General features: G+C 43.1%; 1 protein-coding gene across 1 annotated transcript in view; it reads right to left on the bottom strand.

Moving 5' to 3' along the window:
* Positions 1-13997, bottom strand: part of COL16A1 (collagen type XVI alpha 1 chain) — a 220089-nt gene that overhangs the window by 171036 nt on the left and 35056 nt on the right. The window contains exons 4-8 of the mRNA XM_056556974.1: positions 10850-10967; positions 3683-3806; positions 2806-3081; positions 2630-2710; positions 1890-2033 (exon numbers count right to left, since the gene is read on the bottom strand). Of these exons, the coding sequence (XP_056412949.1) occupies positions 1890-2033; positions 2630-2710; positions 2806-3081; positions 3683-3806; positions 10850-10967 (743 nt within the window). The remainder of the gene's footprint in view (positions 1-1889; positions 2034-2629; positions 2711-2805; positions 3082-3682; positions 3807-10849; positions 10968-13997) is intronic.

Below are 13997 nucleotides of genomic sequence, written 5' to 3'. Positions count from 1 at the left end.
CTACATCGTTTTATATTGTCTCATATTATAGTTATGGCAGTCGGACCAGTTGTTGTGTTATGTGTTTTTGTTTATTTATTTAGATTTTTAATTTTTATATTTTTTATTTATTTATTTTCCCCTTTTGTTTTGTTTCCCGAGTATGGATGGTTTTGAGTCACAGCCGGGTAGTGCTAATTTTATGTTTATGTTTAAGCCAAGTTGTGCTGTTTATTTTTATTTATTTATTTCTTTATTTTTATAATTATTATTTATTTATTTATTTATTTTTTTATTTTTTACCCCCCCCCGAGTATGGATGGTTTGAGTTACAGCCAGGTAGTGCTAATTTTATGTTTATGTTTAAGCCAAGTTGTGCTGTTTTTATGTTCATTTTTGGTATGTGTGTCAGTGTGTTTTTGTTTGTTTGTTTTCTTTTTGCTTTGTAAAGCTGGGCTGGCCGGTTAGGCAGGGTTTTGTTTTTGATTTATATTATAGCTGGTTAAGCTTGTTTTTTGTTGTATTGGATAAGTTTTGTATTTTTATAATAAAAAGAGTGTCAGCAGTGAGCACTGTGGTCAGACAGAAAATAAATTAAAAAAGAAAATAACTTCCTGTGGAGCATACAGCAGCTGATACTGTGCAGTGCTGGAAGGATTAAGATTTTTTAATAGAAGTAAATTACAAATATTTTTAACTTTTACTCTGGTACAATGTTTTGCAGTGGCGTACCCCTTTAAACAGGTTTCAAAACCATATTACCGCTTTTATTTCTAATCATACTACCTCTTTATTTCTACTTATTCTACCCCATTAAAACCTCCATAGATGTTAATTTGCAGAGAAAATAGAAACTATTTTGACCTTCTGAAATCAATACACAATCACTGTGCACAAGAGAGATGTTATAGCAGCCCTCAAATTAGGTGAAACTGGGCTACCATTGGTTGAATCCTCTCTTTTGGAGCAGCATGCCATAAATGAGTATGAGTTATGTAATCCTAGACAACTTTAGTTACTGTTGTCAGGCCTCTCCTACATAAGCTGGCTAAAGTTGGATAACTGCAATATTATTTATCCAGATTTCTGTCTGGAAGGCTTCTCCATCATCTCCCACTCACTTTTACACAGTATTAAGAGCTTTATATAAGCCAACTCTTCGCTTTTGTTCTGACATTAAGTATTAAGATTTATTTTTTCTTTAAAAGGATATTCTGGACAGTAAATTTTATATTTAAAACTACTCCTGGTAGGATGATAAAAAGAAAAAAAAAACACATACTCACCTGCTCATGTCCTGCTCCTGATTTCCCACTGGTGCAGCTTCTAGATGTCCAGCACTTCTTCTCTACCCTTGACACATAGGAAATAGTTGATAGTGATTGGCTGAGTGGGCATTTCCTACTTCCTACTTGTTAAGGGAAGAAGAGAGTGTTGGGCAACCAGGAGCTGCACCAGTGGGAAATCAGGAGCAGGTGAGTATGTTTTTTTTTCTCTTTATCATCCAATCAGGAGTACTTTTAAATATAAAATTAACAGTCCAGAATACCCCTTTAGTCTGACCTAACTAATAAGCAGGTACTTGTATTTAGAACTGCAATATAACTTGAAACCTAACCAGAGCAAAAAGAGAAGACTGATCGCAGAATAATTGTAGCAAATGTTGAGTATATATTTAAAAGTAGTTGTTTTACTGAAAGTTCTCATTTTTTTGAGTTTTATATAGTATTCTAAGAATGTCCAGTAACTGGGACTACTTGATAATCTGGTGCAACATATGGTTGTGCGATTGCCAGATTAAAATTTGTATGCATTAAACATGATATATACATTTATACATACATTATGACAGCTATGAAATTCTGATATTCATATGTCTAATATTGAGGTGATTAAATTCTTATTCTTACCATTTTACTCAAAGAATCCTCTAGACAGAAGCATCTTGTGTAACTCTGTTGCTTGGATTTGGTAGGGATTTCAATCAAGTTGGTGTTCGGTGCATTTTCAACCCCCTCTACATTGCGTCTTGTCTTTGAAGCCTCAGGGTTGCACTGTATTAGATTGTATAAACGGAAGAGGATAATATGATTTAATTTATTTAGCAATGTATATGTTTACTGAACTTACTATGGTCCACTGCTCTCAGTTAACAGTTTACCCTTTAGCACAATTACTATCTCTTAACAGAGATGTATTAATGTCATCAGAATTTACTGGACCGTTGTGGGTGAAGGTTCTAACAGACAACCCAGAACACTGCCCAATCTCTGAAACATGTATTGTTATTAGCAGTGAACCTCTGTGCCAATATGTCAGTTCAGACTGGGCACTCATGCGGAAACTTGCTTTCTATACCGGAAAAGACTCAGGAGGCTTTGGTTTGTCATTGAGTAATTATGCTATTACAATGTACACAACATACTATGCAGATGTGATCCATCTTTGCAAAAAGATGAGTCACATGATAATGGTATCATTGAATTTTAAGTGGAATCCTGTAAGCATGGTTCCACATTGGAATATCCTTCAATTTGTTGTTGTGGTGTTTGCTTTCTACCATAAAGCCACTAAGGATGTTTTACAGGGTTTAGGATGGTGAATCTATATGTGAATCCTACATAAAAAAAATAGTAAATCTCCAACTTACACCTGCAGGGAGGATCTCACAACAACCTTCTTGCATTGCCATTTGGGGATCACAGTATATAAGGAATTTCTGGATGTCAAACTACATGAAAAATAGATAAAAAGAATTAAGCTAAGAAGACTTACAATTCTACAATGAAAACATAGCTGCTATGGTTCATCTATAGTAAAACTTACATGTACTGGTTCTCCTTTGACCATGTCCAGCCCAATAAAAGTATGGCCTTGATTGTTTATAGGCTTCCTGGGCTCAATAGGTTTACTTGATATAAAGCTGCAGTCAATATGAATGGACACCACCCTCTCCTGTACACTCAATACAATCTTGTGCCATTGGTTGTCAAACAAAGAATACACTCCATGTCCAGTGAATGTGCAACCCACATATTCTACGTCACGACCGCCGGCACGGAAATCAAGGCTTCTGTCCTTGCCATTGATACCTAAAGAGAGCTACAGAAGATTGACATGAAGAGCTTGAGTGAATGTCACTTCCAAGAAAAACATTATTTACAAAAAGGGATGAAATCTGCTGTTTTTTTAAATTCAGATCAATGCAAGGCAATACAGACCACCTGCAGTTCTACTGAACAGAATGTCTATGGTTCAATAATCATCTTAGTCTGGTTCAGTAGAACTATAAAAAAAAGTATAGGTGTTGTGGATGTAACAGGGACACTAAAATGCACCACCTGAACCTGACTACAAAATGTTATTGGAACATGCACAGATTGTAAAATGTTCCCATGATAAACAAAACTTAACATAAAATACATTCTTATTTCAATTAATTTTGATTCTTAACTTATGTCTAAAACTATGGCATGAAATGACCAGCTTTTCACAACTTGAAGATTTCGTGGCACTTTGCCAGAAGATGTATTTACTGTGTTTGTCTATGTGTGGACAATGTAAATGAAGATTTTTGCATGGTCCCCATAGTGTGTCTACCTGGTTCCATTAGAAACTGGAATACTTAACTAAACCAAAGAAAAAGGTAAGGAAAAGGTAAGGGTGAAAAATCTTAGTAGGTCATGGACAAGATTCATAGTACCTGTGGGTATCCCTGTTGGTCATTGATTTGAAATAGATACCAGTCTTCATCAGTTGTCTGCTTCTTTATTAACAACGTCATCACTATTGTGAACTCATGGGGTAATCCACTGGGAAACACTTGTCTGTGATAAGGCAAATAATGCACCACGTTACTAATATTTCTAAGGTGATCTTCTAGAATAAGGTCTATCCAATAATGAAATAGAATGAAAAGTGTGTAGCACACAGTCCATAAAAGGAGCTTAAAGGGGTACTCCGCCCCTAGACATCTTATCCCCTATGAAAAGGATAGGGGATAAGATGTCAGATCGCGTGTGTCCCGCCGCTGGGGACCCACGGGATTTCCGCTGCAGCACCCCGCTTTCATTCCTGCACAGAGCAAACTCGCTCTGTGCATAATGACGGGCAATATATGGGCCGGAGCATTGTTACATCATGGCTCCGCCTCCTTGTGACATCACGGCTCACCCCCTCAATAACAGTCTATGCGAGGGGCGTGGTGGCCGTCAAGCCCACCCCCATAGACTTGCATTAAGGGGGCGGGCCGTGACATCACAAGGGGTGGAGCCATGACGTAACGATGCTCCGGCCCCTATATCGCCTGTCATTACGCACAGAGCGAGTTTGCTCTGAGCAGTAATGAAAGCAGGGTGCTGCAGCGGAGATCCCGGGGGTCCCCAGCGGCGGGACCCACGCGATCTGACATCTTATCCCCCATCCTTTGGATAGGGGATAACATGTCTAGGGGCGGAGTACCCCTTTAAATAAACGGAAGGACAGACTGTGAACACATCTCAATTTGCAGAAGATGGAAAGTATGCTTTGTTGAGTGTGTGACCTGTTGAAATTTATGGTCACGGATCTCTACTGAATATTCATTAAGAGATGAAAACTTCTTCTACTAAACAAGTAAGATATAAAATAAGAAAAGTGCAGACAGTTTGCACATTGCTGGCGTTTTATTGGAAGGAATAGCCAAGGATGGTGGTTTAATTACAGCTTAGAGAATAGCTAATTACGCTTGCAATCTCATTATCATGTTGAGAGGATTTGGCTCTAACTAGGCCTCCTGCCTCTGGGGAATTCTCTAATTTATTGCAGCCACTCCTGGCAATGAAAGGGTTGATCGTGTGTGACGGTAACTCCTGATTATAATAATAACAAGTTTTTCTTAGAGAGGACCTTCGGCCATTGGGGATTTGAGGTACATAAGCACAAGCATAATTTGAAATGCAGTTTTTTTGGCTCTGTATGGTAGCACCCTATCGTGCCCTGGTTTAACCCCAGAAATATATGGTTAAAGGGGTATTGCAGGAATTTTTTATTTTTATTTGAGTACACTACAGGGGCTGTAAAGTTAGTGTAGTTCATAATATAGTGTCTGTACCTGTGTGTGTGACGGTTTTCTCACAATTCTTCTGTGATTTTAACCGCAATATTTATTTTTAACAGCATACAAAATGACTGTTGTCTCAGATTTTTCCCAGGTTGCAATGAGGCCAAGACTTGACATCACTATTCAGCTGATGAAAGGGAGCCTGTCTGCTTCAATGGGTGGAGCGATCGCTTGGTAGGAGAGATCAACCTGCAACTAATTGCATTTTTGCAACAGCTGTAGGCACCCTGATTGAAAACCACAGGTCTTTTGAATGGATGCAGCTAATTTATGTTTAAATGGGTGGGGTGGCTGATGTGTGGGAGAGAGGACAATGGAATTCTGAGATTTGTAGGCAAAGAAGTGAACTCAAACAGGAAATACCAGTTCACAAAAAAAGCTAGCCACAGTGTTCTGGTAATCTCACAACATAGCCATTTAGCCCCAAGACAAGCACAGATACTTCCTAAGCATGTCCATTACTGTCTGCCAGGTACGTACTAAAATCCCCTTATGGTGGATAACCCCTTTAAATGTGGGACAGAATCAAAACCATGTTCTGTAAAGGACTGTAACGGTCTGGATAGGTGACTGGAGGGGGATTCACTGGACCAGAGGAGTGATGGCGTGGGCCGTACCCGGGGAATGGAATCTAAGGAGCTACTGGTCTTTACCAGAGCCCGCCACAAAGCGGGATGGTCTTGCTGCGGCAGGTAGCCCCCAGGTCGTTCCACCAGATATCGACTCAACTCCTCTGGATGCTGAGATAAGCGCGGTGCAGGAGGAACAGGCAGAAGCGTAGTCAGACGTAGCAAAGGTCAGGGCAGGCGGCACAGGATCAGAAGCAGTAGTCACTAGCAACAGGTCTAGGCAGGCAGCACGGATTCAGAGGCGGTGGTCACGGGCAAGGGTCGGCAACAGGCAGGGAAACACTTTATAACATGGAACGCTTTCTCTTGGCACAAGGCACGAAGATCCGGCAAGGACATCATGACGTGAAGATGCAAAATGGCGTAGATATTCCCCCAAGACTTGGTTCACGCGTCCACAAAGAGCTCTCCAGAATTTAGAAACAAATTGCACCCCACGATCAGAAACAATATGCAGAGGAAGACCATGAAGGCGGAAAATGTGCAGGAAAAAATGTTTCGCCAGCAGAGGCACAGAAGATAATCCTGGTAGGGGTACAAAGTGTGCTATTTTAGAGAAACGGTCAACAACGACCCAAATGATCGTCATACCCTGGGAAGGAGGAAGGTCAGTCACAAAGTCCATGGCGATGTGAGACCAAGGGGGTCTCAGGGACAGGGAGAGGTTGGAGCAGCCCAGCCGGCTTCTGATGAGGCGACTTGTCCCGTGCGCAGACTGTAAAGGCTTGAACAAACTCACACGTCCTTAGCCATAGTAGGCCACCAATATCTTCGGGAGATTAGTTGAAGGGTCTGTTGAACACCTGGATGACCCGCCAGCAAGGAATAATGCCCCCACTTAAGGACTTCCAACTGTTGGCTAGGAGGTACATAGGATTTGCCAGGAGGAAGAAGACGAAGATCCACAGGTGCCACGGCAATAAGGTGCTCAGGTGGAATTATATGCTGTGGAGTAACCTCTTCACCCACTACATCTGAAGAGCGGAAGAGAGCATCTGCCCTGATGTTCTTGCTCGCTGGACGGAAGTGGATCTCAAAGTTGACGCGAGCAAAGAACAGGCACCAGCGAGCTTGTCGTGGGTTTAGCCTCTGTGCGGGCTGGAGACAGGCAAGATTTTTGTGGTCCGTGTAAATGCAAAAAGGATGAATGGAGCCCTCGAGAAGATGCCTCCACTCTTCGAGTGCCAATTTGATGGCCAACCACTTCCTGTCTCCAATAGAGTAGTTTCTCTTAGCTGGGGTGAAGGTCTTAGAGAAATAGCCGCAAGTTAAGGTCTTGCCCCTAGATGATTTCTGAGTGAGAACAGCTCCGGCTCCTACGGAGGAGGCATCCACTTCTAAAGAAAAAGGCTTAGCGGGGTCAGGTCTGGAAAGTACCGGTGTGGAGGCGAAAGCGGCCTTCAGGGACTGGAAGGCCTCTTCAGCCTGAGAAGGCCAGGATTTTGGATTAGCCCCTTAGGAGACACCAGGGTGGAGAAGTGCGGAATGAATTGCCTGTAATAATTGGCGAAACCCAAATATCTTAGAATGGCACGAAGTCCAGAGACACGAAGTCCAGAGGGTGGAAATGATGTACCCTAGGAAGGGCAGACTGGACTGCTGGAAGAGGCACTTCTCGATCTTAGCGTAGAGGCGTTTTTTTCTGAGGCGAGACAGAACTTGGCGTACATGTACCCGGTGTAGATCAAGGTTTGAAGAGAAAATGAGAATGTCGTCAAGGTATACTACCACGCAGGTGTAAAGCAAATCTCTAAAAATGTCATTGACGAATTCTTGAAATACGGCAGGTGCATTGCAGAGACCGAAGGGCATCACCAGATATTCAAAATGGCCATCCCGCGTGTTGAAGGTGGTCTTCCACTCGTCACCCTCTCTAATTCGGATCAAGTTGTAAGCTCCTCTCAGATCCAATTTGGTGAAGATCTTGGCACCTCGAAGTCTATCGAAGAGCTCAGAAATGAGTGGAAGGGGATACCGGTTCTTAATGGTGATCTTGTTTAGGCCTCTGTAATGAATGCACGAACGAAGGGAACCGTCCTTTTTAGCAACAAAGAAAAAAACGGCTCCAGCGGGAGAGGTAGACTTCCTTATGAAACCTCTCTGCAAGTGTTCATGAATGTAGTCTGACATGGCGAGAGTCTCTGGTTGAGAGAGTGGGTAGATTCTACCCCGAGGGGGTGTAGTACCTGGCAGCAAGTCGATTGGACAATCATAGGGTCTATGAGGAGGAAGAACCTCGGCTTGCTTCTTGCAAAAGACATCTGCGTAGCTGTGGTAGGGCTCAGGAAGAACAGGTGGCGGAGGAGCTAAGGGGTCATGCTTAACAGGAGCAGACCGGAGACAGTGGCCAAAGCAAGAGGAACCCCAACTCTGGATCTTTCCGGAGGACCAATCCAGGACGGGGCTATGGCGTTGTAGCCAGGGCAGACCCAGGAGAAGTTCTGAGGAGCAAAAAGGAAGGACCAAGAATTCCAATCTCTCAGTATGCAGAATACCAATGTCCATCTGTAATGGTGAAGTGCGGTACTGCACTGTAGTAGTAAGTCTCTCACCATTAACTGTAGAGATGAAGAAGGGCTTGGGCAGACGGTGCACAGGAATCTGAAACTTGTCAATCAGAGAGGCGTGGATGAAATTGCCGGCAGATCCTGAATCCAAGAAGGCGGTAGCAGTGAAGGTAGACTTGGATGCACTGTGAGCTGTACAGATAATGTAAGACGTGGAGAGGAGGAATCCACACCTAGCAACGCCTCTCCCACATTCACTAGGTGCGTGCATTTACCGAACGAGGAGGACGGAGAGGACAGTCTCTAAGAAAGTGCTCGGTACAGGCGCAGTACAGACACAGATTCTCATTTCTTTGACGACTCCGTTCTTGAGTGGTCAAGCGAGACCAATCCACCTGCATGGCTTCCACGGCGGGAGCCCCAGAGAAGGGTTGCGGTGGACACTGAAAAACTCGAGCCAGCTGAGGATAGCGTCTTGGACGAGCTTTCTTTCTCCTTTTTCACGCAGAAGTTCCTCTTTTCTCTCCAGGAAACCTTTGTCAATCCTAGTGGCCAGCAGTATAAACTCACTAAGGGTAGATGGCATCTTACGTGCCGCCAGGACGTCCTTAATTTCACTGCATAATCCCTTCTTAAATGTGGCACATAGAGCATCATCATTCCAATTCAACTCGGAGGCAAGAGTGCGGAATTGGATGTCGTAATCACCCACGGTAGAGCCTCCTTTGGTCAGGTTCAGCAAAGCAGTCTCTGCAGAGGACACCCGGACAGGTTCCTCGAATACACTGCGGAACTCCTGGCAAAAATTCTGGACGGAGGTAGTGGCTGGATCAGAGCGGTCCCACAAAGGTGTAGCCCAGGCCAGAGCCTTCCCGGTTAACAGACTGAGAATGAAGGCCACCTTGGCACATTCAGACGGAAATTGGTCGGCCATTAATTCAAAGTGGAGTGAGCACTGCGACAGGAACCCACGACACTGCTTCGGATCTCTGCCATCCTTGTCAGTCCAAGGACAAGCGGATTCTGGAAGAAGAGACAGCTGCTGGCTGTGGTGGAGCAGCCGGCATAGGCGGAGGTGACGGCTGTTGCTGGTCAGGCAGGAGCTGCTGCACCATGGCGGTCAACTGGGCCAGCTGTTGACCTTGCTGGGCAATCTGCTGCGTCTGTTGAGCCACTACGGTAGTGAGATCCGCAAGGCTAGGAAGAGGTACCTCAGCGGGATCCATGGCCGGATCTTACTGTAACGGTCCGGACAGGTGACTGGAGGTGGATCCACTGGACCAGAGGAGTGATGGCGTGGGCCGTACTCGGGGAACGGAATCTAAGGTAGCGCTCCACCAGGTATCGACTCAACTCCTCTGGATGCTGAGATAAGCGCGGTGCAGGAGGAACAGGCAGAAGCGTAGTCAGACGTAGCAAAGGTCAGGGCATGCGGCACAGGATCAGAAGCAGTAGTCACTAGCAACAGGTCTAGGCAGGCAGCACGGATTCAGAGGCGGTGGTCACGGGCAAGGGTCGGCAACAGGCAGGGAAACACTTTATAACACAGAACGCTTTCTCTTGGCACAAGGCACGAAGATTCAGCAAGGACAGGAAGGGGCAGGGAACATTTATAGATAACTTTGGACCAGGCACCAATCAATTGTGCGATGGCCCTTTAAATTTCATGAAGCCTGCGCGCGCGCACCCTAGAGAGCGGGGCCGCGGGTGCCGGGGAACAGAGGAGCGACAAGGAGCCGCAGAAGGTAGGGGACAGTATCGGGATGCGGCGCGTGAGCTGGGACCTCCCGCCACGCTAACTGCATCCCCGTCGGGAATAACTCTGCGCTTCCGGTCAGCGTGTCTGACCAGGATGCGCAGGGACGCTGCGGGCCGGGACAGAGGATGTGAGCGCTCCGGTCTAGGAACGGGGACCATAGCGCACACTGTAACAAGGACATTGCCAGCAAATCGTTGAATTAATATCTACTTGGTCTTTCATTTATTTCAGGGCCTTAAATTTCCAAAAATTAAAACAGCAACACAGTCGTATACAGTTGGGTACAATATTTTCTTTGTACATTAATCACAATAATTCACTTACAAAGTACATATGATGGATTATGATGATCATATGGAATATTTTGGGAAAACATAATGGTCTGTACAATTTTCACAATGTTCTCACAAAAACCAATATGTATATTTACTCTAATTGGAAAACAGTATTTGTAGGCAGTATTTTTAGGCTCTAGGCTCCTTCGAACTGTGGTTCATCCATCCAAAGCCATCCGGGAAAACTGCCAAGATTAAAAAAATAATAAAAGCTTGCAGTTCTCTGTTGCGTAATGAGTTGGATAGGTGCCCAGGCTGATACTGCACCCGAGGCTCTCTTTCCAGGATTAGGAAGGGTTTTTATGAGACGTTCAAATAGCTGCCTTCCGGGTGTACACTTTAGGACTGTCAATCGAAACAGTAGCTATGTCACACCTGGGTACTAGAGGTGGCATTTGATTAAGACCACTTCAAACTGTTGCCTTGGACAGCATTACAATCCACATAGACTACTACTATTAAACCCCCAAGAAGACATATTACTAAGAGTGTGGGCATGGGACAATAAAATATTAGTTCTGTCTAAAAATTGGACTCACGCTGTCTGTTCCACAAGGCGAGCTCCTCCAAGTCGCATGATCAGAGGTCCTTTGAGGTTCCGAATCTTCTTTATAGAACTCATTTTCTGGAGAGAAAATCTCCTGATCAGATTGAACCCTAAATGACAAGTTAAAAAGATTATGTTGCACATTATAACAACTTAGTCTCTGTCTTAACAGTTTCCTTAAAATTAGAAGCAATTATTTCTTAGTGTCATTCCAGTGTTTCATGAGCTACATTTACCTCTAGGAGACTCACAATCAGCATGTGTCTGGTTACATTACAAACATGAATTAATGTCTCTCTGCAGGCTATACGTGTCAAGACAACGTTGCACTCCCCTCACAATATTGCTCCTATTTATCAGAGTTACAAGACAAGATCCTAGCGCACATAATACTGAGGCAAAAAGCAAAGCAAACTGCATAAACCTTTCCAGCCCAAGCTGTAATTATTTACTATGCCTATGAGGAAAAACCTTGTGTCACAAGGACTCTAAAGATAATTTGGAGCACGTAGACAAAACCTAGGGCCACAATGCCTTTCTGTGTGTATTTGGCACTTAGGCCCGTCTTCCTTTTTTGCATGACTATTCTATTTTAGCTCTTAATTTAAAACATAAGGTAATAAGGAACATTTGAGGACAGTTGTTTAGACTGGTGGACTGCTCCATGGTGTGCTAGAAGTTGTCGCAGCACCGTCTCTCCTGAAGTTGTACCCCTGTTAAAGGGGTACTCTCTCCCTAGACATTTATCCCCTATCCAAAGGGGGAAGGGGCTTCTATCTTCATGACGTCATGTCATGCCTCCTCTATTCATATCTATGGAAGGGAGTGTTATGGCTAGTACACAGCCCTCCCATAGATATGAATGGAGGGGGCGTGATGGCAGTGGTCGCTCGTCATCCGGCATGGTGCGGAGTTTGCTCCGTGCATCGGATTACAAAGTGCTCGCGGCCGGACTCCTCGTGATCAGACATGTTATTCCCTATTCTTTGGATAGGGGATAACATGTCTAGGGGCGGAGTACCCCTTAAAGAATATGGTGCAGGCTATGCAACAATGGTTATTCATTAGCACTTTTCTGTGAAGTGTCTCTGGTTGCAGACATGTTGCCTTTCAACTACAAAATAGATAGATTGCATGTAACATTTTGGTCACATTTTGACATGTAACATGTGACAAGATCACAACTCTAAAGTTGCCCTGGGTTCGGTAAAAAACTTTAAAGGGTTTAGTACTTGTCATAAGTGGGGCCCAATCAGTGGTATCTTACTATATAGTGCACCATTTTACAACACGTTTTTGGACTCTGGTGGTTGTGGCATAATGGATTACCTTGTAATACTTGACAGTCGCTTCACTTTCTCTGTTTTCTCCTGCTGCTTTCTCTGGATGTCTTCTCCAGGATTGCCTTACACCATAACAGAAGCTCTGGTAGGCCATGAGGCCATATTGATCTGCCACTGCAATCAACTAATATTTATCGAGAAGGATCATGTACAGGGGGTAGGTGACAACCAAACCAGAGCCAGACCATACCAAAGCTGCTAGATAGCCCAAACGGTCATGAAACTGTTATTTCTCATTTGTAAAGTGATGGTTTATCATAAGGATAGGCCATCACTTTATGATTAGTGGGGGCCAATCCTTTGGGGCACCTGCCGGTCCCAAGAATGAAGGAGCTGCAGCAATGTCGGAACTGTGCACTGCCACAGCCAGGCCTATTAAAGTGCAATTCTATGCATGGTCAATGGCTGGGACATGGATAATCCAGCACAGAAGCATGCAATTAGTGTTGCTCGCGAATATTCGCAATTCGAATTTTATTCGCGAATGTCGCATATTCGCGAATTCGCGAATATTCGCGAATATAGCGCTATATATTCGTAATTACGAATATTCGTTTTTTTTATTTTTTTTTATTTTTATTTTTTTCACAGTACACATCACAGTGATCATCCCTCTCTGCTTCCAGCTTATGTGGTGTAAGAAGGCTCTAATACTACTGTGTGAGACCGGTGTGCGAATTTTCGCATATACGAAAATTTGCATATGCTACTTTTCACATATGCGAATTTTCGTCTATGATAATTTTTGCATATGCCAATTTTCGCATATGCTAATTTTCGCATACGCGAATATTCGCATATGCAAAAATAAAACGAGAATATTACGAATATGCGAATATTCGCGAATATGACGAATATTCGTCCATATATTCGCGAATATTCGCGAATTCGAATATGGCCTATGCCGCTCAACACTACATGCAATCTCAATGCTTTATAAAGTATACCCAGACATCACAGTTCAGGTAAGACCAAAGGAAGTCATGTAATGCGTTTCAGGTGTTGCCACCCTTAATCGCTAATAATGAATGGATGGTATATACTAGCAATATGCCATCACTTCATGAGAAGAAAGTACTTCTTTAAATGTTTACTTTGCATACTCTTTGGATACTTTAAAATTTATGTAACTAGAAAATATTTTTTGTACATTATGTTTGGAGCTGAGCAATATTGTATTTTATATTTGAGCGGAATTAATAGACATCACCTAATTCTCATAAATAGTTTTTCCAGATTTTTAGACTTTAATAGGTTTTAATGCATAAGTTACAAAAAAAACAAGAGAACAAAGCCAATAATGATTTATGTAATACAATGACGCAAAGCCAAGGAAAGGTGGAATGTGCAATGAGCATGAAAATCTGATACATAAATAAATACTGAAACAGCTTAAGGAAAATCTAAGTTAAATAACATAGCAAAAACTTTATAAAAAAATGAAGGAAAAATAAAATGATGGTGGTAAGTGAGGCTAAAGAGGCTGTATTAAGAGGCAGAAGATAATAGGGAAACTACTTGTGCATGGTTTAGGTTCACACAGGGCTCTGCAGCATATATGGACACGGTGTAGCAGCACACTTAAAGTATGTATTTGCACCATTTAATGTATACGTATGCCTATATGCCATATTTTTTCTTGTTGCTTCTAGTTTGTATCTGTTTAAAACTAGATACAAAGACAATGGATTCAGGCAAGCACCAGTGTCAATTTGGATGCAAAGCCATCAAGGGGAACACCCAGTCCCCAAATAGGCATAGTTATCCATGACAAATAGTTATTTGTTACCTCTATGC

Source organism: Hyla sarda, chromosome 2 (genome assembly GCF_029499605.1).
Source record: "Hyla sarda isolate aHylSar1 chromosome 2, aHylSar1.hap1, whole genome shotgun sequence".
NCBI lineage: Eukaryota > Metazoa > Chordata > Amphibia > Anura > Hylidae > Hyla > Hyla sarda.
The sequence above is the reverse complement of the archived record's forward strand: the minus strand, read 5'-3'. Positions and strand labels throughout refer to the sequence as shown.